The 27,964-nt window shown below is 38.4% G+C and overlaps 3 protein-coding genes across 9 annotated transcripts in view; 2 read left to right on the top strand and 1 right to left on the bottom strand.

Annotated features, from left to right (window-relative positions):
- Positions 1 to 4,772, bottom strand: part of dnm2a (dynamin 2a) — a 34,081-nt gene extending 29,309 nt beyond the window's left edge. For all 6 annotated transcript variants that reach the window (XM_042005243.1, XM_042005227.1, XM_042005219.1 and 3 more), the window contains exon 1: positions 4,301 to 4,772. In XM_042005243.1, the coding sequence (XP_041861177.1) occupies positions 4,301 to 4,461 (161 nt within the window). In that variant the 5' untranslated portion in view covers positions 4,462 to 4,772. The remainder of the gene's footprint in view (positions 1 to 4,300) is intronic.
- Positions 4,773 to 4,950: 178 nt separating this feature from the next.
- Positions 4,951 to 10,062, top strand: qtrt1 (queuine tRNA-ribosyltransferase 1). The gene is made up of 9 exons (XM_042005742.1): positions 4,951 to 5,264; positions 5,386 to 5,454; positions 5,579 to 5,717; positions 5,825 to 6,019; positions 6,319 to 6,457; positions 6,564 to 6,639; positions 6,761 to 6,870; positions 8,676 to 8,760; positions 9,408 to 10,062. The coding sequence occupies exons 1-9, from the start codon at positions 4,977 to 4,979 to the stop codon at positions 9,558 to 9,560; spliced, it is 1,254 nt and encodes a 417-aa protein (XP_041861676.1). The 5' UTR covers positions 4,951 to 4,976; the 3' UTR covers positions 9,561 to 10,062.
- A 1,281-nt stretch (positions 10,063 to 11,343) lies between these two features.
- Positions 11,344 to 27,964, top strand: part of LOC121652369 (potassium channel subfamily T member 2) — a 44,553-nt gene continuing 27,932 nt past the window's right edge. For both annotated transcript variants that reach the window (XM_042005146.1, XM_042005138.1), the window contains exon 1: positions 11,344 to 11,858. In XM_042005146.1, coding sequence (XP_041861080.1) covers positions 11,770 to 11,858 — 89 coding nt within the window. In that variant the 5' untranslated portion in view covers positions 11,344 to 11,769. The remainder of the gene's footprint in view (positions 11,859 to 27,964) is intronic.

Below are 27,964 nucleotides of genomic sequence, written 5' to 3'. Positions count from 1 at the left end.
TAATCCCCTGAAAAGGTTACTCTCCCAGCGACTACACATGAAAGCATGAATATGCAGGCCAAAGTGACTCAATGTACCAGTTCTTTCAATACAAGCATCAAACAAAAAAGAATAATCTCATCATTTGTGGCATATGAAAATGCATTCAAACCGAAGCAAAGAGATTACAACAGCAGTGTCGTGAAAAGACATAATGCCCCTGGTGGTTATTATTAGCATACTTAAATACTTACTAAAAGTATTTAATTTTACTTTCTTCCATACTTGAATTTTAGTACACTTACTAAAGTTAGTATTAACAGTAATAAAAAAATATATATATCGTTATCAAAACTGAGATAAGTCATTATCAAAAATAATATTGTGATATTTTTTAAGAGAACACAGTTGTATTACTTTCATACTTCTTACTGAAGACTCTTCATAATGGCTTCTGTTTTTTCAGAAGGCTTCCAGTTTCCCAGTGAAGAAAAGTATCAACACAAAGTACTGCATGATGACGTTTCAAACCCGTGCTTCTGTCACTACACTGTCCAAAACACTGATCAGCACGAAATTAGAGGGTAGTACAGGATGAAGAAAGAGGTATGCTTGGTCACCGCCAGCTAAAGTCGGATTAATGCGTACACGACGTCTGAGAGCGTAGGGGGCACACGTAGTTTTGGTGTCATGTTGCAGTTTCTCCTCCTAACCTTAAGGTGGCAGCAGGGGTGGTATTGGCCATAAAACTAACCAGATCGGACACAAACAAATAACCAAAATCTTTTGCTTATTACTTATTTCTTGTAAAGGCAAAAGTGAAGACTGAAAGAAATCGCTCAGTTTTTACTGACAGAACTGGATGAAAGGCAGTGGAATATTGAAAAGAGGCAAGAGGCCTGGATTCTATTATTGATGAGCTGTAAATGATAGACGAGGCTCAGCAGATTGTGTATCATTTCATGCATTATGCATGGTCAAGCAAAGAGCATCGGTTTGTGTGCTTCCCTCTGTCTAAGAAAGCAAAATCAAAGAGTAGGACACAGAGAGAAAGCCATCCCTTCTCCCCCCCTCCTTCCCTGCTCACCCGAACAGTCTAACAAACAGGCAGAGCAGCTCTAAGGAGCCATAGCTCACAGCTGATCCTCCTTTCATTTAAGCATGAAGAAGCTTGGCAGAACATGCGTTTAAACAAAGAAACCAGAGTGTGAAATTTTTAAGTTAACTCTTAAGAATGGGGATAGTTCATAAAAATGTGTTGGTGGTTTTGTGGAGCTTATTCTATGGGTCTGTAGAGCTGCAAAGAACACATAATTATGGCTACCCGCATTCCCATACCACTGGCTTCCAAGAGGCATCCCTAGCCTCTTCAAGCACTACCAAAATCCTTACTGGGAGATCCCTTTAATCACTTCAGAAGACTATAATTCTTTCTCAGAGATATCTCCACTGCGCTGTTCACATGCACAAAAAAGGTACACATTTCTGTATAGTTTCCTTCATACATCCATGCAGCCATCCAACAGCAGGCTTGCTTTAGTAGTGTGCACAATTATCAAGTAGGTAGGTTTTAGGCTAACATGCCTCTCCTTTTTCTTGTAAAGGTGGCATGGAATTACAAGGCTGCTCCATAACTAAAAACTTAATACATTAGCCCAAGTAATCTATAAGTCAGATTTTTCTGTTTCAGAGAACATGAATATATATATATATATATATATATATATATATATATATATATATATATATATATATATATGAAGGAGAGCATTAAAACGTGTTTGTCTTTAAAGATTTGCCATCAATCTGATAACTACCTCCACCCAGCCCAGCTTGTAGCAAAAGATATGACGTCTAAACTCCTAACAGGGGCAATGAAATTACCACACAGAGCAGTACAGCCATAGATACAGAAAAGGGTGTGTGACTGCAGTCTAATCATTAAACTTATAGTATTTTATGATCCAACATATCACCAATCCAGTTAATCATTTTCTTAAATGAAGTTTTTACATTTTCTCTGAGTAATTATTTAGCAAGTGAAGAAAGAAGAAAAATAGGTCCCAGCTAAATAACCTGGGCTTGAAAACAGGACTGAGATACAGTAGCTACAAAGCAAACATGCTCTTTCCATTCTTTCCACTTTCACCATAGAAACCAGGAAATGCAACAAAGCGTTGATGACAGAAATTTGCTGGTTACAGGCAGTAAAAAAGTCAGGTCGCTTGGCAAATGTATCAGATTATAACATCAGCATGACGTTTAGATGAGGATGAAAAAAGGAGGAGCAAGTGCACTCTGAATCATTCAGCCTATTGTCTGTTCCCAGCATTATGTGAATCAGTTTCCACTGCTGTTGGTCCTGCAAAAAGTAGGAATTATTCTCTTCCCCAAGGACACAGGAATAAAGCTACTCTCGCTCACATAAACAACTTGTACCTCAAAGAAGAAAGGTATCTGCCACTGGGAAATTATAGAGTTATCATAAATAAACCTAAGACTGTGCTCTGTCATGGTTAAATTGTTTTTGCCAAAGATAATTTTCATGTGAAATATCCTATAAGACTACAAAAGTAATTGTTTTGCATTAAAAATGACGGAAAATATGAAAAAGATTAAGGTACTGGCCCTTCGTCGGCAGACACACCCTTCAATCAACAATGAGTCATGAGTATGCTTGTTGTTGTGATAACATGCAACCCCAGCTTGAACTAAGGCTCCACCTTAAAGCTTTACTTTTGATTTCTGACATTCTTGTCTACCTTTATAGTTAAATGCATGCCAGAAACATTCAAACATAGTAGTTACATAACTTCTTTTTTTATCATAAACTCTAAAGTGCAGCACTCACGTACTTTATATGAAGAGGACTATGTACAACGGTCTAGGTCATAACAATGTTAAAGTAACATTTCAGTAAATGGATGCATGTTAGTCCTGTAAACAGGTTGAAAACTAAAGGACAGCACAGATTGCAAGGTTGCAGTCACTATGAAATGTCTCATAATTGCAGCTGATGTGTGTCAAGCCCTTTCAAGGTGAAAAGTGCCACTCATTTGAATTAATTTATTCTAAGTGACATCTAATCTGAAAGTGCCTAAGAGCAGTTTCAACATGCTCTTTGGAGTGTGTTTATAACCAAACACTGGTGTGCATGCCATCTTAATGACCAACATGCCTCCAATGCAGGCTGGTCTGTGTGTGTGTGTGTGAAATTGTGAGATTTCTTTGTGGGCTGGGTTAAACACTGAGTGCCATTCAATGGGGTGGAAACCTGCTAAACAAGCTGTGATGCAGTTTAGACTGAACTTGTTTGTGTCTTTATCTATAGTGATCTCACTGACGGCTGATGTGGGAGTGGAGAAAGAGCTGAACCATTAGAAGTACTGTAACTTCATGACATCACACCTAAAAGAGTGAGGAGAGGTTAGGACTATTTCCTTAAATTCTAATCTTTAACATAAAACAGAAACAAAAAAAGGAAGCTGGTAAGGGAAGTTAGGTCTACAGACGTGACATCACTGACAACATGTCAGCATTTTGATGTCAAGATGCTCTGCTTTGATGACTAAAGTAAATAATATCATTAGAAAGACATTGGAACAAGCTTTACCTGCAAAATCCACATTTAAAAAAAAAAGAACACACTCTCTCTCTACTAAAATGCTTTTTCTCGCTGGCCTTGCAAATGACATATTTTTACTTCTGCATCTACAAGAATGATGCATTTCTAAATCAAGTGCTAATGTGACCAAATCGAGTCCTAGTTATAACAGTTTCTAGTTAATTTATATTACAGGACGTTCAAGGTGTGGTTTGGGATTATAAACTAAATAAGTAAAGACCAATAGATGGATTGCAAATTATCATCTTTATAACTACTTTTAGAGAACAGAGTGCTTCAAGTGCCATTGTTACTCATAGTTTGGCAAGGAACAAATACTGTTCTACAAACCATTACAAATTATCTGAAGTTCATCAATTGTTTAAAGTGTTGAGAAAAGCTACACCTAAACCTCTTATAAAATATTTTAGTAATGTATACAAAATGTAACAGATTGGCCCTAATGAAATGCCAAGTAAAAGCGTCGTTAAGTCAAGCTGTTGGACAATCTATGTATCTGTCAAGGGTGGTTTACGACAGGAACGTAACTTAATAGTGAAGTTACGTACTAATAAAGTAAATAACGTTAGATTAACTTGAATTAAATGTACATATCTAAATACACGCGAGACACCTTGAAAAGATGAAGGCAAAGGAAAACTGCAGAGAGGAGCAGATAGCTGCAACAGATAAACGAAACTAGCCATTGACACTTACCTGCCGACAAAATTTTCCAAGACAGAGCTTTTTCCAGCGCTCTGCCCGCCAACCACAGCTATCTGTGGAAGGTCTAAATTACAAGACTGGCCAATTGAGCTGAAAGCATCTTGAAGTTTGTTAATCAGGGGAATCAGTTCTTCCATGCCCCGGTTCCCCATGGCTTCGACAGCTTGGAGAGCCCCTTCAGTACGGCACAGACCGGAGGCTAACGTTAGCCGCGCTAACTAGCTTGGTAACGTTAGCTTAGCAGCAAGGTGCTCTCGGGTTACTATTTAGTATGGAGTTCCGCCGTTTTAAACAGCTCAAGTTTAATTCTTTCTTTAAATACTTGAGCAGCCACTTGTAATACAATTCACACTAACATAATTTCGTGTTCTTTTTCGCACAACAATTAAAACCTCAGTCGAAACGGACGGAAAACTCGCAAAACAAAACTTCCTCAACACAAACACCATCCGGTCAAGAGATACGACATCCGATCAAACCGGTGCATTAACACCCGCCCTTTTTTACTAAACAAGTCGCTTATTGGCTATCTACGTTGTCTCTCCACCAAGATGTGGTTTGATTGGACATAAAAAAGGCGTGTTTGCCATCTCGAACAAAAAACTAAATTTTAATTGATCAAACCGAGTGTCAGTAACGGTCCCTCGATGTCACGTGTTATAGAAACATGGCTGCCGCCTTAGAACGGGAGGCAGATGAATATACTTCAAAAAACAGCATGTCTTCAATGAAAGTTTTGTCTGCAGCTTCCCCTCTCACTCTGAGAATAATTGCTGAATGTCCAGTGACAAAAGCAAGAGCGTGTGATCTCATGCTGCCACACTCTAAAGTCAGCACTCCGGTTTTTATGCCTGTCGGCACACAGGGGACCCTGAAGGGGATCACTATGGATCAACTGGAGAGTCTTGGATGTCAGATTTGCCTCGGAAACACATACCATCTTGGCATGAGGCCGGTGGGTATTTGCTTCATAATCTGTATAACTTTATCCATGGCTTTATAGATTAACGTCAATTTTTTTGTTAGATCGTTTCGTAAGTTAATTTTTTTTACCATCCTAACTTTGTTGCTTACAGGGCCCTGATTTGATCGAGAAAGCAAATGGTTTACATACGTTCATGAACTGGAAGAGAAATCTTTTAACTGTAAGTAGAACAATGATAGGACAAATTGCTGCATGGAGAATCTTTATATTTATCGATATAAAATAAGTAGCTGATGAGCTTTGTTTAAAAAATGAAAAACTCGTGTCTTTCCCTCTTCTTACAGGATAGTGGGGGATTTCAGATGGTGTCTCTTGTTGAACTCTCAGAGGTTACTGAAGAAGGAGTCAAGTTCAAGTCTCCCTATGATGACAAAGAGATCTTGCTAAGTCCAGAGAAGTCCATCAGTATACAGAACAGTCTGGGTGAGCTTGCAATAAATTACTTTAAATCAGCTTTAAATATGTTTTTATTCCCTCAATTTTCCAGCAGCTTACGCAGAGCCTGTCTTTGTTTATTTGTCCTCCTCCAGGGTCAGACATCATGATGCAGTTGGATGATGTGGTCAGCAGTACTGTGAAGGGACCACGGGTAGAGGAAGCCATGCACAGGTCCATTCGTTGGCTTGATCGCTGCATAGCGGCAAATAAAAATCCAGACAAACAAAATCTTTTTGCTATAATCCAAGGAGGACTTAATGCGGACCTGCGCAAGGCCTGTCTAGATGGTAAAAATCCTGTAGCATGTTTTTAATAATTTACTTTTAATCACATGTGGAATTGGCTCAAGCACATGTTCCAATACCTTTAAAACAGTTTATTATTATTTAATTTGATCAGTCAGAACATAACTAAAGTTCTGCTTATTTTGAATCTTTATTGTCAAATTTAAATGACATACATTTTGCTTGAACATAATGGGAACAAACATATTGACACTTTAACTTCATGTGTAGTTGTAAATCACCTCATTTAAACAGTTCTACTGTGAGGCACCACTCTTTAGATGCTGTTTCCTTTTCTGTAGAAATGACTCAACGAGATGTCCCTGGTTTCGCTATTGGAGGTTTAAGTGGAGGGGAGGAGAAGGATGATTTCTGGCGAATGGTTACTCTCAGCACTGACCACTTGCCACGAGAGAAGCCTCGCTACCTAATGGGTGTTGGGTATGCTTATTTGCACATGTTAAACTTCATCATAAGAACAGTGGTCTTTTTTTGGCATGATGACAATAATTGACTTAGGAATTTGTGTGGTCATCATTTGCTGTAGGTATGCTGTGGATTTGGTGGTTTGTGTCGCTTTGGGGTGTGATATGTTTGACTGTGTCTTCCCAACGCGTACTGCAGTAAGCTCTCATCATCTTACAGTGCTGAAAAATCCTTTTTAAATTTTCATGCAAGAGTTATGATCCATATATAGGACGGATTTCAATTGTATTTTTGAATATGCTGCTTCTTTTCTCTCAGAGGTTTGGTTCTGCTTTGGTACCTTGGGGATCTCTCCAGGTGAAACAGAAGCAGTATTCCAAGGACTTCCAGCCAATAGACCCAGACTGCCAGTGTCCCACATGCAAGAGGTAAGTGGAGAGCAAATGATAGTTCATCGTGGTATTAAGACCTTTTTTCTTACAGTGCCCTCATTTTGGTTAGCAGGTCCAGCGACTACTCTAATCTTTTATTTTTGTCATCATGACCTCTACCAAGGCAGGGGGGATACAGATCACCACCTGGATCCAGGAATTTTTTAAAGGAGTCTTTACTGTGGGGGGATAGGGATAATTTTGCTATTGTAGCTTCTAAATATATATATAGTACCTTGGCAGAGGTCTTCACTCTCTGAGTGCTTTTATTTTATCTTTAACTTATGATTAGTTTATTTTCAGGAAGTGAAATCTTGTCATGACTGTATCCCCAATTACAAAATATTAGGTTCTGTAAAATGTAAAAAAGCAATGTAAAAATGTTATTGGAAACGTATGCAATGAAATGAAAAAAATTAGAAAAAAATAAATTGAAAAATACCTTATTAATCCCAGAGATAAGTTGTAATTTTGTAGCAATTATTTGTTTGTTTGTGTTTTTTTAATAAAATAATAATAATTACTTTCTTGTTCTAAAAGATACTGACTGCTGGCATTTAATTTGATTTTGATTTGATAAAGGAAAAAAAGGCTTTATTAATACTTTATTCTCAGTAGAACATAAAAATATCAGATGTTGAACCTGAGGCAGTTTTTACAATTTCATGGAAAATATTAGCTCTTCTTGAATTTGAAGCCAGCAACACATCTAAATAAAAATTTAGAACAGCGTCAGCAAAAGGTTTAAAATAAAAGTAATGGGCACAAAAAAAAAACAGGAGGAGCATTATGCAAATAATTAGATTGATTTGCAACAGGTCAGTAAGATGATCAAAGGAGCATTTCAGGCAGAGGTTCATAAATCTGCAACAAACTGGATGTAAACACTATGAAGAAACATGGAACACAATCCATAAATTTTGCCACCTTCTCTGGACCATATTTAAATTTAAGTTGTCTGAGGTAAGTGGAAAAACTGTTCTAGCTTCAGATTAATTCGATTTTTTTTTTTTTTTTGGGAAACTATGGACACTGTCCTGCGGAATAAAGAGGTCGGGGGCCATGCAGCTTCAAAAAGCCTTCATCTCTGATGATATGGGGTTGCATTAGAGCCTATGGCATGGACAGTTTGCAAATCTGTGAAAGCATCACCCATGCTGAAAAATACAGGTTTTAGAGACGCATATGCTCCTTCAAAGAAGGCCTTGCATACTTCAGCAAGACAATCCTAATCCACATACTGCATCCATCACAACAGCATGGCTTTGCAGGAGAAGAGGTGCTGAACTGCGTTGCCTGCAGTCCAGACCTTTCACCAATAGAAAACGTTTGGCATATCATGAAACAAATTATCAAGCATCAAAGGTCTAGGACTGTTGAGCAGCTACTTTCCTACAGCAGACAGGAATGGGACAATACTGCTCTCTTAAAACTGTAGCAACTGGTCTCAGTTTCCAGATGTTTTCAGATAGTTGTTAAAAAGAGGAATGCTACACAACGTTAAACATTACCCAGTTCCAGCCTTTTTCATATTTGCTTTTTTGCAATCCAGTTGAAAATTAGCTAATATTTTCCATTCCAATAATGTTATATTTGGTATAAAGTGTGAGTTTATGAGGTTTTCAAATCATTGCATTCAGTTTTTATTTACATTTCACACAGCATCCCAACTTTTTGGGAATTAGGGTTGAACAACGAAAAGTTACCTTTATTGCATTTGACAAGAAGGGCAGTGTGTGTTGTGAGTGGAAGATGCTTAAATGTGCTGCTCTTGGATCTAATTAATCTGCTTTCTGTTTCAGACATAGCCGGGCCTACCTACACGCTCTGTTTAAGAGTGACACTGCAGCCATGCATCATATTACCATCCACAACATTGCCTACCAGGTCAGTATTAGAAAAATCAATGCTAATGACTTTACTTGACAGCGAAATTATTCAAGTAATGCTAATCAGGTTCTTTCTGCATGCGCTACATGATTTCCAGTGTCCCTTTGACTCACATTATGCCACATGTCAGCATAATGTGTTTGAAGGTGTTATTACTTGTAAAGAGGCTTAAAATAAAATATTCAACTTCACAAAATGATGCAGCATGATTATATCCATCCTCATACATGGCTATTAAATTCTCCCTGTTTCCAGTTTTCTTGTGGTCCTAACTTGCTTTGTTGTTCTGACATTGCCTCACCTTTTGACAGATCTGAACCAAAATATGACCATTATGTCTGATTATTCATCAGTATTTCCAATTTAAGTCAGAATGATGGCCCAGGAATTTCTCCCGTAGCTCATTCTGTAAAATTCACAGTATAATGTCCTTTCAGTATTTATTAGGTTGGTATAAGACCTTAAAATCTCATCTTCACATACTGCCACACTGAAAGGATTGCACAAAATAAGCATGTTCACAGGATGCTGACCTGTAGCTGACCTTATTCATTCTGATGGTGCACATCAGATCATTTCCCATTGCAGGTCTATAGTAATCACATTATATTTTTCCTCAATTCATCAATCATTTCTCTTTGCAGCTCACCCTGATGCGATCTTTGAGACAGAGCATCATTGAAGGACGTTTTCCTGAGTTTATACGGACATTCATGAAGCAAATGTTTCCATCTTCTGATCAGTACCCCAGCTGGGCGGTGGAAGCTTTATCTTCTGTCAACGTGACTTTGGACTAAAGCTTCAAGGGCAACTAAATGGAGGAGAGTGTCAAATAGAGACTAAATGATTTTATATCTTTTTAAATGACCTTTTTTATGGATGATTGTTTTCTACTCTTTGTTGTTTGAATTTGTTATGCGGTGAGGAAATCTGATGTGACAAAGCCTTATTGTCATTTAAAAAACAACCTGCTTTAATTGTCCTCACAGTTCACATTTTGATGTTAGGTTAAATGGTGTTTATATGAGGTATAAAACTCATAAACCATCTCTGCTGATATGCTCTGGCATTTTTTTGCCGTTACCATAGTTACAAAGCTATACCCACCCCCCTTGGAATGTTTTTGCTTTGTTGTGAGCCTCATATTTTTGTGCCCAACCATATTACAGGGGGTATTTTTTATTGATGATAAAACCATATTGATCTGTTTTAGTGCTTTAACCTGCATGCTTGCATTTTTTTTTTTTTTTTTTTGTTTTGTTAACTCACAATCTACTCTGATAAAGAAACTTCTTTTCAGTGTAGTCTTGGTTTATGATCACCACCAGAGGGCAAAATAGATGCAACCTCAATGACAGGTGTTGTACATTTCCTGATAAAGTATTAGGAAGGTCTACTTCTTTCTAAGTAAGTAAACAATACAATTACAATATGATATTATGGAATTTTTAATTAGATGTAGGACTCAAACTGCTCTTAGACCAAAATCTGCATATATCTGAATAACAGTTAATGATTCTTGTGTTCTGTAAGCTTCTCAACAGATCAGCAAGCAATTAATCTTTTCAACTCTGCATAAATGTTTTGTTTGGACCTTACTGAAGGGCTGGTTTATCAAAGCTAAGTCATGTGTGATTATTATTAATTAATGGAAGTTAATTTAAATAACACCTGTTTTCTGGAGCCTCCAGTTAACCGCCTTCCCAAGCACCACATTTGAATTTCATTACTCCTAATGTTATGACCAGAGGCTCTGCAAGATTAATCCAATTTAATGTTCTGAGTAGCAAACAAACTCGTATATAGCATGTAGTGCTGCTTTAAAAATTGTGTGTTTGCTGCTTAATAGTAGGAGTTTGCTTTTGATGTGTTCTTAATTGCATGTGTTTATTTATTAGTTGGAGTAAGAGGTAAGAGAACATTCATATGAGAGAATTCTGAAATACAGATTTCGTTTAGTGACCTGTGCAAATGCAACTTTATAGCACATATTCAACGTTAGTGTTGTATTTTTTCTCAAAAACATGTTTTTGTTTTGTTTGTTTTTTTTAGAATGTTATTTGTTTCTAGGTCTTTTGCTGCGACTGTGTATCTCAATTATATTTAGCATATGGATGAGAGAGCAGCAGCAATCTGAGCTCAGTTGGCAAACCGTGCAGAATCGTGTTAAATGTCTCAGAATGAATATGCACGACCAAAGCGTGGCACTAAATCTGTTGGATGTTTTCTCGTGGACTACTGTATTTCAGGTAGTTCCCAACATAACAAGCATATCTCTTTAAACCGACTCTTTAATAAGTTGTTCCTGTTATATTTAAGACAGCGCTTATGAAATTGGAAAAATAGCTCATCATGCAGAGGTAATAAAAAGGATGCACGTAAGAGTCGTTACAGATTCACGACTGAGATCCGCGCAGACCTGCACAGCATGATGGCCATTTCAGGGTATCACGTGTGTATATGTGACAGATTGCAGAACAGTATTGCTGTAATAATTCAGCCCAGATATCGATGAGGAAAGCTCGTTCACTGTTATGAATTGTTTTCAGACTGTTGTTTTGGTCAGTGATCGTTTTTGATTTTGCTTTATTGAAAAGTCGAAGCAAATCCACACTGTTCTCTATACGTCTATGTGGAGCCCAGGCAGGGAGGATGCTGTTAGGAGAGACAACCAGTTGCTCTCCAGCTGTCACAGTAGTCTAAAAGTGGAGCCTCCCATACGCGCCGACGGATGAACATCCTCGACCTGTTGCCTCGGTGTGAAGAAAAAGTACAGCAGTATTTTCATCGGAGCCTTAAAAAAAGAAATTATTTTTTTTTCTGTTGAAGGAGGGAGATCGAAGATAGTACCATGAGGCTCATCAATGCATTCGTCACTAATTTATGTTTTGAATAACAGAAAAAAAAGAGGAGCGGAGTTGGTTTAGGAGGGAAACACCTCCTCTACGTGGAGCTGCAGCTTGCGGTGGTATTTGTCCCCATCTCTGTGTTTTAAGGAGGAGGACCATGGTCGAACTGGAAAAGGAGGTGCTCCCACTGCCCCCTCGGTACCGGTTCCGAGACCTGTTGCTTGGGGACTGGCAGGCCGATGACAGGTAAGAACGCAGCTCCTTGCAGCGTTTACGCACGGCGCACTGAATCCGCGGAGCATCTGTGAGTGAGAAGAGCATCAGAACACATTTACATGAAAAAAGTATTAATTTGCTGTGCCCCTGCATTTTATGTCTCTGTTCTTAATGATTTAGCTGTATGAACATACTAGAGAATGTTCCTGTCCTCAAAGCAGCTTGTAATCGATACTGCAACAGGTTCCTCATCTCCATGTGTGCACACAAGCGAGTGTTGTTTATTTAAAATGGAAACTATCACGCCAAAGAAAATATGGAAATTAAGCCATCATGACATCTAATGAACCTGTTTAAGAAGCCCATCTGGACAAATATCCACATATGAATCATCCAAAAGTCATGAGTTGGAATCCACCAAGAAGGAGGCGAAGAATAAATACAGTAGGGGATTCCTACAGTCTTGCTTATTCATGGCTGTCTCAGTGACACATTTCCTGAGATTTACAGTGAATTTATCTGCCACCTTGACCAGAATTTTAAATAGGTGCTCTCAGTAACTGACAGTTAAGCTCTGCTTGTATTCCATTTACAGGGCAGTAGATGTGAAATGCATTGCTTAATTTGATTATTTCATCATGTTGTCAAATGGAAAATCTTAACCTCCATTTCATGCCTGATGTCTCTTGTTGCTAGGTGGAAATGAGACCTAAAACACTTGCTTGTGGACTTGAGTGGATGTTTCAAATCAGATAATTAGGGAACTTGCGCTTGAAAGTATGGCAGAGATAACTGATTCAGGTCCAGATATTGACCGTATTTAGAACAGACACTAGGTTAATACTTTGTTCATGGCATGCACTAGAATCTTGTCTGCCAGTAAAGATTTATGTGCTCAGTCTCATCTTTTCAAACAATAAAAACACTATCACGAAGTCTATTTAATCCCTGAACTGCAAGGAAGTTGCAGGATGCTCAGTTAAAGCCCAAACACGTAAGTTCTCTCTGGCTGTGCTCCTCTGACCTTCTGTAATTTGTCAGCTATTGCCCAAGGACTCCTGTTCCTGTGCAGTGTGACCTCAGTCACCTGATTACAAAGGTTTTGCTGCTTGCTTCTTGGAAACTCATGAAACAGGGAATAACCCTAATAGGAACAACTACCTCATCTATCTAAGAAAAGGAAGAAAAAAAAATCTAATGAAAACACAGTTAAACCAAGTTTATGTAGTAGAAAGGAAAAATAGTGTATAGAGGAATTGTAGCTATGAGTTAATGCTTACATTTAATGCTCCTTGGACAATGACGGTGAAACTTGTAGAAGTTTGATTGGGAGGAACAGACCCCCTGATTTGAATCCAATCAACTTATGTTATTTGACTTCTGTTCTCATCATTACCCATAATGAACATTATGTTCAGGCATAAGAGTGTCCACATGTGCAGTTGGCACCAGGACACTCTAGGCCGCAGTTCGATGATTGATTTTGTAGTCGTATCGTCGGACTTGCAGCCACATGTCTTGGACACTCGGGTGAAGAGAGGGGTGGAGCTGTCAACTGATCACCACCTGGTATTGAGTTGGCACAGATGGTGGGGGAGGATGCCGGTCAGGCCTGGCAGACCCAAGCATGTTGTGAGGGTCTGCTGGGAACATCTGGCAGAGTCCCCTGCCAGAAAGAGTTTCAACTCCCATCTCCGGCAGAGCTTCAACCATGTCCTAGGTGAGGCGGGGGATATTGATTCCGAGTGGGCTGTGTTCCGTGCCGCTATTGTAGCGGCGGCCAGCCGCAGCTATGGCCTTAAGGTTGTCGGTGCCTGTCGTGGCGGTAACCCCTGAACTCATTGGTGGACACCGGCAGTAAGGGATGCTGTCAAGCTGAAGAAGGAGTCCTGTCAGGCCTCTTTGGCTTGTGGGACTCTAGAGGCAGCTGATGGGTATCAGCGGGCTAAGGGGAGCGCAGCTTTGGCGGTCGCTAAGGCAAAAACTCAGGCATGGGAGGAGTTTGGAGAGGCCAAGGAGAATGACTTCCGGATGGCTTCGAGGAGATTCTGGTCCACCATCCCGTGGCTCAGGAGGGAAAAGCAGTGCTCCATCAACACTGTGTACAGTGGGGATGGGGGGCTGCTGACCTCGACTCAGGACGTTGTGAGGCGGTGGAGGAATGCTTTAAAGATAGCTGGTGTTGACTCTCCCATCTTTGGGGCTGAGGTCGCTGAGGTGGTTAAAAAGCTCCTCAGTGGCAAGGCCCCAGGGGTGGATGAGGTCTGCCCAGAGTTCCTTAAGGCTCTGGATGCTGTAGGGCTGTCTTGGCTGACACGCCTCTGCAACATCGCGTGGACATCAGGGACAGTTCCCCTGGACTGGCAGACTGGGGTGGTGGCCCCCCTCTTCAAAAAGGGGAACCAGAGGGTGTGCTCCAACTACAGGGGGATCACACTCCTCAGCACCTGGGTCCAACTGGACTCAAAGCAGTCTGACTGTCACTTAATTATGATGTTCCATCTTGTTTGAATCCATGCTTGTGTTGTTCTTACTTTCAAATGTAAGTCACTTTGGATAAAAGCGTCTGCTAAATGACTGTAGAATAGAATAGTAGAATAGAATAGCCTCCCTGGTAAGGTCTATTCATGGGTGCGGAGGGTCCATGGATTGAGAAGGAGCAGTGTGGTTTTCGTCCCAGTTGTGGAACAGTGGACCAGCTCTACACCCTCTTCAGGGTCTTTGAGGGGGCATGGGAGTTTGCTTAACCAATCTACAGGTGCTTTGTGCACTTGGAGAAGGCATTCGGCAGTGTCCCCCAGGGACTCCTGTGGGGGGTACTCAAGGAGTATAGAGTGCCGGATCCGCTTGTACGAGCTGTTCGGTCCCTGTATGACTGGTGTCAGAGCTTGGTCCACATTGCCGGCAGTAAATCAGAATCATTTCCAGTGTGGGTTGGACTCTGCCAAGGTTGCCCTTTGTCACCGATTATGTTCAAAACTTTTATGGACAGAATTTCTAGGTGCAGCAGCCGAGGTGTTGATGGGATCTGGTTCAGTGGCCTCAGGATTGGGTCTCTGCTCTTTGCGGATGATGTGGTTCTGTTGGCTTCATCGGGCCGTGATCTTCAGCTCTCACTGGAGCAATTCGCAGCCGAGTGTGAAGCGGCTGGGATGAGTATCAGCACCTCCAAATCCGAGACCGTGGTCCTCAGCCCGAAAACGGTGGAGTGCTCTCTCCAGGTCTGCAATAGGGTCCTGCCCCAAGTGGAGGAGTGTACGTTGTACGTATCTCGAGGTCTTGTTCACAAGTGAGGGAAGGATGGAGCGGGAGATCGACAGGGGGATCGGTGCGGCATCTCAGTGATGCGGACTCTGCATCGGTCTGTCGTGGTGAGCTGAGCCAACAGGCAAAGCTCTCAGTTTACTGCTCGATCTACATTCCTACCCTCACCAATGGTCATGAGCTGTGGGTAGTAACGAAAGAGCAAGATCGTGAATACAAGCGGCCAAAATGAGTTTTCTCCGCAGGGTGGCTGGGCTCTCCCTTAGAGATGTGGTGACAAGCTCGGTGATCCGGGAGGGGCTCAGAGTAGAGTTGCTGCTCCTCCGCATTGAGAGGAGCCAGATGAGGTGGATCGGGCATCTGGTCAGGATGGCTCCTGGATGCCTCCCTGGTGAGGTGTTCCAGGCATGTCCCACCAGAAAGAGGCCCCGGGGAAGACCCAGGACACGCTGGACGGACTACATCTTTCGGCTGGCCTGGGAACGCCTCGGGATCCCTCCGGATGAGCTGGTGAATGTGGCCGGGGAGAGGGAAGTCTGGGTTTCCCTGCTTAGGCAGCTGCCCCCGCGACCCGACTCCAGATAAGCGGAAGAAAATGGATGGATGGATGGAATTAATTACTTAAAAAAACAAAAAAAACAAACAGCATTTGATCGCAGTTTGTATTTCAAACAACACAGAATGTTTGTCAGTGCACGATTTCTAGTAAACCAATTAAATTGAGACACATGTCAGAGCTCGGCTAAATCAGTGTTGCTAATTTACTTTGGCTCAATATTTAACAAGTTTTCAGAACCATCTAGTGTCTCTTTTTCAAAGAAGTGACTAGCAACAAATCTAGTGAATTTTTCTAGTGTTATTGGACACTTTTGGAAACTGACGTGAAAGAACGTACCACTTCTGCAGGCCCCTCCCCCATCCGTGAGCGCTCACAGCTGTAGTAAGAGGAGGAGACGTTCACCTCTGCTCCATGACCAGACTGAAAATTAAATGCGCCAAGATGACACTGGCTGATCCTGCTGTATCTTACCATCATATGTTAATACCTATTAATGAAGAATGTGGACAAAAACATTTGTTAAAATTAAAAGTACTGTACAATGTTGTGTACTCTTAATCAGAGCTGAAGTTGTTAAAGTACTTAAAATGGCATTTCAACTTTAGGCCTGTTCATTTTAGGCCATAGATAGTTTCTATTTCTTTTTCTACTGTTTTGAATTTAAATGTAATTAAATGTGTTTTTCCTGACATTACTAGAGCTTGAGTTTACAATATGAATGTCTGTTTCTATCTATCTGTCTTGCAAGATGTTATAAAAAAAGATCTTCAAATTAATTAAGATAACCGATGTCTGACAAAAGAAAGTTTCTCACAATTCAAAAAGATTTGTCTGAGCCAGAAATAACTTTCAGAAACCTTAAAATTTCATCACAGGATCTGCAACTGGTATCAAGAGCATATGTCTACAAACATGGAGAGATTTTTAAAAGCAATATGCTACATGGCCAATGTTGAAAACACTTGTATTAAAAAAGAAGGGGGGAAAAAAAAGATGTTTGCCATGCATGATGTAACCAAACTTCCCCCCTTTTTAAGAGAACCTTGTACTGGGGCTGCTTTGGTGACTGATTAGCTCACTGACTAAACCTTAAATTCTGCTTATGATAACATGAAGTATTCTTACCCAAAGGTGAACCTGAACTGCAAGTGAACAGACTGATAAACTCATGAACATGAACAAATCCATCAAACAGTGGCTTATGAAACTGGCTAGCCAAAGCCCAGATGTGCATCTCACTGAAGTGTTGCATGGGGATTTGAAATTGACAGGACTGGCCAGAAAACCCAAAAACCTTTTGGCAACTGATGTTCAGAGACCGGCAAACATGTCAGCGAGCAGATGTCATATACTGATTGAAAGTTATGCAAAATACTTGCAAATTGCTTCTTCCAAACAGGACAGCACTAGCTTTGGAAGTCAAGGCTAAATTCCCTTGTAATAATATTCTAGCTTGCCACCTTAATCTGCTGGGAAAAAAATCTACTTTTTAAAAAAAAAAAAAAAGTCTGTACCAGTTTTAGATGGTGGTTGGGTACAAAATGAACTGCTGAAATTGAAAATTTTCCTCTTTTTATATTTAAAGTGTGTGTTTGCCACTCTTTATGTGCAACTACTTTTATCCTCAAATATTCAGATACTTGTGGCTGAAGGAAGAGCTGTCAAGCAGAAGTTTGTGTTTTGGTCTCAGTGCCTGCAGAGTAGCAGCTATGAAATGGACTGATTGGCCAGAAAGTGAAAGCTGTGATTGATAGTGACAGAAGCTTAATTACAGCTGAATCACACAGAGTTTATCTGCCATGCTTCATAAATCTTGGGGAGCTCTTGCTTATTTCTAACATCCTTATGTGCTGCTGGTGCTCATATCTGTACAGTCTGACCAAACAGTGTCTCAAACATCAGATTCTCAATATGCATATGTGAAACTTATCTCCTCAACACATATGGCTACACTCTGCTCCAGAAGAAACATACATTACTGAGCCCAGTTTTACTTACTGTCACCCACTGTGGGTCTTCTCTCTGTTGTCCACTCCACTCAGCCTGTATTGCATCTGTTTGCGTATGTGAGTGTTATGTCCCCCTTATTTAGCTTTAACGCCTCCTCTTTCGCTCTTTTTTGCATCTTGATTCTGACTGAAGTGTCTCTGATACCACTCCCCACCAACACCTTGTAAATATATAAGGAAATTTCGTCTCATTGTTTTTCCGTTTTTACATTTTATCATTAGCTGCATCCCATTTTGCCAAATTGGAACAAATAAAAAGTAAAATTGGTCATCTGCTGCTAAAAGTTTGGCTATAGTAGCCAATTTTTCTAACCTTTGTTGTTTCCAATCACAATTTTGACTGAGGTTGTGCTTGGTAATTGATCACTATGTAAATATTTGTAAGTCAATTACAGAAATGTATCTAAGACAAAGAAGTAGGAACATTTTGAAGTCTGTTCTGGTCACACAAGCATCATTTATATTCTCTGGCAGTGAGTCAGAGGCTTCTGTTTGAGAAAAATGCCAGATGACTAAACAATAAAATGCAGATCTTCACAACAGGCTGATAAGGATTTGACACTCAAAGGAGGTTTTTTTTTTTTTTTATTATTCCTGAATTTCTTCATAGCAAGGTTTGAAATTAATGAATTCTTTTTGGCTGGTTGTTATTTTATTTTTTTCTAATGATTAAATGGAAATTTTTCAGTTCATTTATTTAATTGTCTTTTCAATGTTAATAGCACAATCATCACAGCCGCACACATGACTGCCATTAAAGATTCAACTCAACGTTTTTTTTTTTTGTTTTGTTTTTGTTTTGTTTGTTTTTTTTAACAATTATAACATTTTTGCCAGTCCACAATGGTCTCAGTGGGAGCATCCCAGGATTACCATACAAATGACAGACTTTTGTCCTTAAAATAATTTCTCATTGGCTGCTGCCTCCACATTGTTTCTCCCTCTATCTCTGTGTCTGTCAGCTCTGCACCATCCTTTTTTCCTCTGTACTTTTAATTCTTCCTATCAAGTCTTAAACTAGTGAAGCCAACTAAAAGCATGATCCATCAATATTGCCAATATTTATGTCAGTTAGTTTTACAATGATTTAGTGCATTTTGTCAGATCTTTTGTTGTTTCAGTCAAGCAGCACTTTAGAAAGTTGATGAGTATCTTTGTCCAGAAATGTGGAATTTGAATGAATGAATTTATTAAGCATCATTTTCACTCTGCCAAGCCTGAGCTTGCATAGAGGTTTTTATCAATGCACGTGGAGCATATGATGAACAAAGAATCTGTGAGATACAATTCTGTGAGTGTGAGAAAATGGATAAAGAGGGAACAGGCACATCCCATATCCTTCTTCATGAATCTTGTGTACATCTTGTATTCCCAGAAAACATGTAGACTGAGGTCTGCTTAAAGACACCCACTTGCTAATGAAATTAATTGAGGGATTTGCATGGTTGATGGGAAGCTTGGGGCTTTAACAGTGTGATAAAAGCAAATCATCAGCGTCTAGAAATGACATTCTAATTATTGTTGGTGGAGAGGATAGGTTGCAAGTGGGGCTGAACATTAAAGCTAGGTCTGTTTGAGAACAAGTGAGAGGGAGATGGGAGGGCTGACATTCATTGTAAGCATGATCTGGCTGCAAAGAGTGTTATGAACATAAGCTTTCTCACTGTTCTTTCTGTGGAAAGATGATACCTAAAGACAGTTTGGTTGCATAATGAGAATTTATTAAATGTACATTATACTCCACCAATCTGACCATTCTGTTGCTGTAAAAGACACAAACACATATTGTTTTTGACATAGTAGCTGCACCCTTTTTCATTTTTCTCGAACAATAGCCTGTGGCTGCAGCAAGAACAGAGCTGGCGCAGGGTTTGGGCTTGTTTAAATTTTTAGGGCATCTTTTGCTGTCACTAGGCCCTTAAAGGCTAACCAGCCTCTCAGATTTAGATGAGCACTGTCAACACTTGAGTGATTTCCTGCTGTGGATAGTAACATAGCCATCGGGCTAACTAGCATGTGTCTGCCATTTTTTGGGGTCTTGTGGTGTTCAATGTAGCTGGAAGCCCCATAGGCATTAGAGTGGGGGCCAGAGAACTGCTGTGCCAAAATTTTGTGGGGAATCACAAACAGTAGTCCACTGATTACGTTTCCCTTTAGCCTTGTATGCAGGAATTGTCTTTGCAATGCAAGAAACCCCAGAGACACCAGGGACAAAGAGGATTCCTCTCCTTTTTCAGTCCTTTTGCTTTGAACGTCATCCTTTAAAGATGTAACTGAAGACTGCTGTGAAGAAAAATTAAAATCTCACGCTAATCCAATAAAATGTTAAATGTCTATGGAGAAATGGAGCTAATGCAAGAGATGATAGGATGTCACTGGAAGACTGTCAGTAGAGTTGTGCTCCAAGTCAAAACCCCATTCAATTTTATGATACAAAAAATAAATACAAAGGTGTTTAAAAAGTCACAGATAAGTCCAGGTGGTGCTTTTCTGTGAGCTTAACTGTAAACAGGAGCTGATCCACTGGATCAAGTGTTGTTTTTAGTTCCTTCTTCAGGTGAACAAAGGGGACTGTATAAATGCATCATCTTTTAATCATGAACACAGTGAACGATCACCTCAGGGAAGGGTGAGGCAAGGCCAGTTACATCAGGGAGCATGGGTGGGTGATGGCTGGAGCACTTTCACAGATGACAAAGGGAACGTTTTAATCTATAGAAGGGTTATTTAGGAAATTGTTTGGAGCAACAGCTGCAATAAATGTGTACTTATTGCAGGTATACTATAGCTAAAATTACACATTTCCGGTAAACATTCATGGCCAATGGAATCTAAAGAACTATTGCTGGAGACTGTGGTAATATGTATGCAGTGGTTGCAATAACACAGCTGAAACTACTATCTATCGTAAACCTTTGAGTAGAAATACACTACTGAGGGCTGAAAGTAACCATCCAAAATGCCTCATTCAGAATTTCCCTACTGATTGGCCTGATTGTGAAGAAATTGTAGTTCCATCACAGATTCTGTGTACAAAGCTGCTGAAATGTTAATCAGGTTCCAACAGAGATGTTATTCAATATCTATTATAACCTCAGCCTATCAAAGGGCTTTACAGACAGAGAGAGAATCACAAGTAGTTAAAAAACAGCTTCCACTGGGATTATTTTTCCTACAGAACATTCATCGCTGGCAGGCAGGATAAGCAACATTAAAACTTTGGTATATCCTTAAAAGTGATTCATTGTTGCATTCCATCAGCTCTGATTCCCCTCTACATTTAAACGTTCCTGCAACTGAAGACACAGATTGGTTCATTCGGATACAAAAAAATAATCTAAAACTGCATGCTGGGTTTTACCATATCAACCCACAGGATTGTTTTCTGGTGGTCACTGTGCTCAGTGACAATAACTTTATAACTCATCCATGTACAGGTAAAGAATACCTTATTAAATCCCTTATAAAACTGTAGTATACATGTAGTGTATTTACTGAAATTTCCCTGTGGTTTGGTTTGTGTTAGACATAGTAATTAAGGTCTAAAGACTCATATATCAGAGCAGAAGACTGCTATACATACAAATAAATATGGATTATGTGATTACCCGGCATTACATACAAGCCAATCATGGCTCTGCAGTATTTTTGAAGTTCTGGGGAATACTACAATAGCACCAAGAAACTTTAGTCTCTGTGAAGTTTAAACAGTAAAAAGCTGAAAAATCTATCAGTAAGCTCTAACCCTTTCTGCTTTTTGCATGTATGCAGCCATGTTATAAATCAGTATTGGGACATGTTTTTTCCTCTTAGTTATGCACTGATAAATACAGAGACTTTTTAAGCGCCTCAGTCGTAATTATGTTATTATGAAAGTGCTTGCCGGCTTCATCGAAGCATTAAAATAAATTCCTCGATAGCAGTGAGTGGGACTGAAGAAAGGCTATTCATTTCTTCTGACTCTTCATTCACACACTGAAAGAAAAACATGAGCCATTTTAACAAAACTAAATATTTTTTTTTTCTTGAGTGGGGCTGTGTACACAGAGTCTCATTCTGTTCACCTGCCATTATTGCTCTCTTCTGAATGTGATGGTTGTGTATCTGGGTCAGGGACAAACTGTCCTCTTGGTCATTGGTTGAATGAAGCAGAGTACACCTCGCCTCTCTTAAGATGTTAGAGCAGGGATGTGCAATTTATCTACCACTTTTCATTTGACTGAATTTATTTGCCTTTGTTTATAATTGTTTTTTTTTTAAAAACACAAATTATCCCCATTGCACCTATTTATCTATAGCCATTTAACAGATATCATTACAGTTGTCATTTCTTCATAGAGTGGTTGTCTGACCCAAATTGGTTTTCTAAAATGTATGTTAGCTTTTTAAATGTGCTGTCTATTAAATATACAGTGGGGAAAAATGGAAAACTTTTTTTTACCATGGTTTTACATTTAGAAATCATTCTTCATGCCCTGGGTTGCTTAAATCTGGTCAGGTTGGCTGCATAATGTACTAAATACTGTACCTGCTTTCAAGGTCTAACAACACAGGTTTTATAAATGCATGTAAATGTACAGAGAGTGTAATGCTTCAGCATATAGCATCTCAGCAAAATGGTACAGTAAGGTTAAGAAATATTTTGACACGCACTCAGTTTTGGATGACAGTGATACGAGTCATATAGTGAAAAAGCTTTTTTTTTATGGAAATCAAATAGAATATTCTCCAACAGGCTCATTTCAGACCAGTTTAGCAGACCTGTAAAGCCTAGCAGGCCCCACAAAAATCTGTACACAGCTACAGTGACACCTTGTAAAGAAATTACAAATAAAGAAGACAATTCTTTGGGTTACAGACTTCAGGCAATTATTACATACAAATCCAATAGTATTTGCACTGCTTAGAAAGAGGCTAATTATCAAGGAACTTTCATCCCTTAAACCTTTATTCAGTCTGGATATAAATACTCTCAAGTTAAAGCTGAGAGCCTTTAAGTCTATGTAAATTATAATGCTGTAATTTAAGAAGAACAACTAGAGCCATAAATTTGTGGCAGTGCCCAAATGTTTTCAGACCTACAGGTAAATACATGCCACATATTAGCTGGTTTCTATCCCAAAATCAATGAGAAACTGACACAACAAACTTGTGATCTTAAGGAATGGATCAGGATCATCTGTGATTTAATGGCAGTACATGTTTGGTGATGCTCCCAGTGTACAGACAATAAATAAATAAAAAGAAAAAGATCAAACTAAATTTCTTCACTTACTTCTCTACACAGCTTCACTTCATGTCACCTTCATCATCATGCCAATATTTAACATCTCCAAATATCCATGTGAGGATGTTCACATTTAAAGTCTTGTTATGTGTTACCACAATTGCCTCCATCACGTCCCACATTGTTGATGTAGCCAGAGATGCTTGTAAAAAGAAATATAAGGTATTACTCCATGGACTTCCATGCAACACATGTTTGACAGCCCTCTTGACCATTTTATACAGCCCTTTTCTTTACTTTCTTTTGACCTATAACTTTTCTACTCTCATTTGTAAATGGTTATAGTTCAGATGGTTAAAGTTGCATAGAAGCTGCTGTACTTTAGAAGACAATATTCTACAGATATAGTGCCATCACATGGATTGTTGCACCACTATGTTTTGGAATTCTGAATATTCACAAAGCACAAATGCAAACAGTAACAGCAGTTAGTTGTAACAAAAAGTATGTGGCACCAATAGTAATTATCAGCTAATATATTAAAGCAACATCTATGAAGGGCTGACACTGCCAAAAAAAATTAAATAAATACAAAAATATAAAAATGACTCAATAAACTAACTGATATGGCAATAAATTATACAAAAATTAAAAAAAGAATTTTTGCATTAAGAAAGCTATAAAATGTGACAATGTAAAATTTATATTTCTATTGTAATTTTCAACTGTTTTAATTAAACTTTGTATTATTACCCCTATTTATTTAGTTTCCCATATAATTTTATATGAAGGTATATGAATATAAGGTTTTAAGAAGGTGAACAAAGAGCTCAAGGTGGACAACTACAGTACATGCTATAAACAAGGAGAATTGACATATTTCCCATATCTTGAGTTTCCTGTAGAAATCATCACCATCAGAAAGCAGTTTGAAAGTTTTAAAAGCTGTGTGCAAATCTTTTTTCTTTTTTTACTAATAATAACATCTGAATAATAATTTGAGTAAAATACCTCCAACAAATAAAAACTAGAAGCACTCAGAGAGCACAGACCTACTCCAAGCCATATAATCACTCACCTCAAAAAAACCTCAAAGACCAACCCACCCAGTATCTTGTCTTTTGTGTGTGTGTGTGTGTGTGTGTGTGTGTGTGTGTGTGTGTGTGTGTGTGTGTGTGTGCTAATAATTCAGGGCATTAGAGCATTAAAGTTAGAAACTTTATGGCATAATGATCCCTATCTCCCAAAAGTAAAGATTCCTTAAAAAAGGAAAAAAAAAAAGGTGATCCAGGTCACCCCGAAAATGTAAATACTTGTTACTTATCTAATTTCTGACATTTCCTGAAAATGTAATCAAAATTTGTCCATAATTTTTTATGTTGCTAACAGACAGAAACAGTCAGGCAGACAAAACTAAAGCTGCCGAAAACATAATAATAATTTAAAAAATAAAAAAACAGAAGAATGAATGCAGAATAAGCTTTAGCTGTGCTCCTTACAATAGGACCAAGCTTAGACGTCCCTGACAAGACAGTATTCATCTCAAGCTGCAAGTAGACGATGGCCTGTTGCATTGTTTTACAACGTCTTGGACATGGCTGCAATGAATGCCAGAATGCATACGTTAAGCTGTCGACATTAAACTGTCAATGTGCTATACACTAAATCAATATCAGCTGACATCCAGAGCCCTGTTTCATTAATTTAGCATACAGTGTTTTTTTTCTGATTGTTACCCCTGAAATAATTAATAAAAAGAGATAAATACATTTTTTAAAAATGACTGACTTTCGTTATATGTTAACTGATAAGTGAATTTTGAAAGCTAGTATTTGACATTTTCTATTTGAAAAAAAGACCCAAAGTAATCCAATATGCTAATCAATTAATAATTTATTTATTGAAGCTTTGTCTCCTTCCAAATGATAAATATGATAGATATGTTTGACGTTGCGGACAGCTGTATACCACATAAATGTTCCACAGTTTTTAATTACTAAACAGAATAAACCTCCATTTTGTTTAAAGATTCTTTATCTTGATTAACATTTTTCTACCTCACCACTGTGACTGTAGTTCAGTGCTGAAGTTATAAGCAGTGCTGTGATGCTGCACATGCAAAGATTTGGATTTCTTTAGTAATTTCTACTGTGTCATTAGATGACCAGTGCTGTGTCATTATGGGAGGCAGGCATGGGTCGAAGCAGCAGGGGAACAAGTTCAGCAATCTCTTTCCTTTTCACTAAGATCCTCCTCCACATGTCTCCTTCTGTCTATCTGCCCATCTGTCTGCAACCGCTTATTTGACCTGACAAGACATCTTGTTTACTGCTGTTAAAGAGCAAGTTTTGCTTTTTTCAAGCTAATGAGATAATCTTTATTGGGACTAAATGATTAATTTGATTAATTTACATTTTGGATGAGTTACACAGGTAAGTTTTAGAGAAAGAGATTGACAGGGTTTTTCTTCATTCAGAATTTGATGCATTAAAATTGTTGTTCCTTTATTTCACTTTCACCTTTATTATTATTATTATTTTTATTATTTTTTATATATATTTTTTTATTTTTATTTATTTTTTTTAATGATTAAATTCTTTATTTTCTTTGTGCTTTTTAGATGACCCTGTGCCTTGTTGTGAAACTATTGCCCTGAGGTGCCATAATGGTGTGTCTTTTGTTTGGAAATAATATAAATTATGGGATTTTACCCACACCATTCTTCTGTTAGATTTAACATCTCAACTCTTAATGGATCGTTGAGAGTAATTCAGTCAGTCCCATATGCTTAACTCTGTATTGGGCTATATTTCCAAATTACTTTTTTATCCTCTGTTGTAGTGGATTAGTGCCCACTTAGAAATACACAACAAGAAATTAAGTCAAATTAAAAACACACACAAAAAAAACATCTAGAATCTATCACAGTTTTCTCAGAGTGTACTGTAGGGGGTTTGAGAAATGAAGAAATGCATGCATGTCTGATTTGATATATCGGTACAATGGCCTTCTGCCAAAAATAAACAGGCAAAAAAGTAGCTGGAAATATGACAAGGGAAAGAAAAACATTGTCATCCTGAAGGTACCAAGGTGCAGTTTCTCTTTGATATAGGTGTTTTAAAAAAGGCTTCTTTTTCTGAGAATAAGAAACAGAAATCTGCGGCTATAAAGTTTTAATGAGATTTTAAGAGGTGTAACATAGTTAAAAAAACAGTAACACAGTTAGACCTGTGGGAAACCACACTATCCACATATCTCTATGCATTATGTTAGTATTTGACTGGAAATATTCCTTTTTACTTTTAGTTTAATACAAAGAGCATAAATGTACTTTTTAAATGGGCTTGATTAAAAATAAATATTTTTAAAAAAGTAAATAAAATATTCAAAAGTAGAGTTCATATTAATCCAAAAGGTCTTGCAATGGCCCAGGTTTTTAGATCTATTTATTTATTTAACCTTTTTTATAACCAGATTTGTCAATTGAGAACTTGTTCTTATTTACAATGACAACCTGGCCGAGAGGCAGCAGAAAAAAAAACAACACAGAAACAATGAAGACAGGAAAACACAAAGAAAATAAAATTACATCACAAAAACTACTAAAAGAAAATAGCAGGTGTAATAAATAGATTAACAAGCGATAAGTTAGTAACTAAAAAATGCAATGGTTTTGTAGCAATGATTGTAAAGAATCTTTAAAGGAAGAGATGGGGATGAATAACTCAATTACAGGCTCTGCTGCAGATGATCATCAGCAACAAAAAGACTGAAAAATTAACAGCTAAAGGAGGCGCAAACTTTCGGTGTGAGGAGATTGCTAAAACAAGTAGAACGTAAGCTGCTTTTCACAGAGAACATGTATGCAGATGATATAGTTGTATGTACAGTAGCTTTTAGAGACATTATTAAGTCTACACAGTTGTCAGATCATTTACATGGTTTGAAAACTCCGATAATTAACTTAATGTAAACAAAAACAAACAAAAAAACAGCATCAGTTTGGTTCTCCTTGAGAGCTTGATCTTTGTGTAAGAGCAATGATTTCGCCAGATCACTGGGTAACATACTGAACAAATAGCAAGAGTAAAATATCTTGGTCTAACGCTGAATTTTTCAATTAAATATTTGAGAAACACAACAAGATGGCAAGCAGCCATAAAAGAAAAGTTACATTCATTTCATAGTGCAATAGTTTTCATGCACTCTATGGTAACTTTTTTTTTTTTTTGCTAGTAACCTCTTGACTACAAGCATCACTCTCTATAATCAAGCCATTTAGGATAATTTATTGCTGGGCAATTAAGATCCTAGAACAGAAAGTCCATTAAATCACAACATTGTCATGTTCTTAAGATACTAAATGTAATGAGTTTAGAAAATTCCATTAATTCTCTTTTTTGTTTTTAAAATTAGCTGTACATGATTCAATGATCAGGCTCCTCAGGTGCTAAGTGGCCTTGTGGTTCCACTAAGACTCGCAAAGTTAACCTTTTACACAAACATAGAGCCAGCCTAAGGCATAAGTAAACTAGGCAGCTGCTTGGGACCGCTGTGCCACATGAACCAACCCCCTCACAGTGCATTTGAAAGGTCAAGATATCTTGATTATATATCAAATGTAACATTCAATAATTTAAATAAAAATGTAAATACATACCAAACCTTAATTCTATATAGTTCTGAAAATTTTCATGGCTGACACACAAATAATGCTGGTTATATCCATTTCTGTTGTGGCCTAATCCCTCTGTGGTACGATGCATGAGCATAGTTTTTTGAGCCATATATGTAAGCAGTCGAGGGACAGGTGGCTGCAGTTTAAAGCTATTTTGTAGTGAAAGATTGCATGTTTTGCTCTAATCAGCTAGTAAACTTGTGTCTTGCCTCTTAATATTTTTGTAACTTAAATACAGGTTCAGCATACAACACTCATACGTCACTTTTTTCTGAAATTGCTCCCCAAGTAATGTTAAAAACTATAGCCAGAGTGACACCAGTATGATGTATGGCAACTACAAAAAAAAGCAAATTAAATGGGTGTTACACTTACAATGTCTAAAATGATCAAGCACCA

This window comes from Melanotaenia boesemani, chromosome 2 (assembly GCF_017639745.1).
Source record: "Melanotaenia boesemani isolate fMelBoe1 chromosome 2, fMelBoe1.pri, whole genome shotgun sequence".
NCBI classification, from domain to species: Eukaryota; Metazoa; Chordata; class Actinopteri; order Atheriniformes; family Melanotaeniidae; genus Melanotaenia; species Melanotaenia boesemani.
Note: the sequence above shows the minus strand (reverse complement) of the source record. Positions and strands in the feature narration are given on the sequence as shown.

Excerpts from the sequence above, each read along its gene's own strand:
- qtrt1 (XM_042005742.1), top strand. The coding sequence starts at position 4,977 with ATGGCTGCCGCCTTAGAACGGGAGGCAGATGAATATACTTCAAAAAAC. Across the intron at positions 5,265-5,385 it reads ACCATCTTGGCATGAGGCCG|GGCCCTGATTTGATCGAGAA; the intron begins GTGGGTATTTGC and ends TGTTGCTTACAG. Across the intron at positions 8,761-9,407 it reads TCCACAACATTGCCTACCAG|CTCACCCTGATGCGATCTTT; the intron begins GTCAGTATTAGA and ends TTCTCTTTGCAG.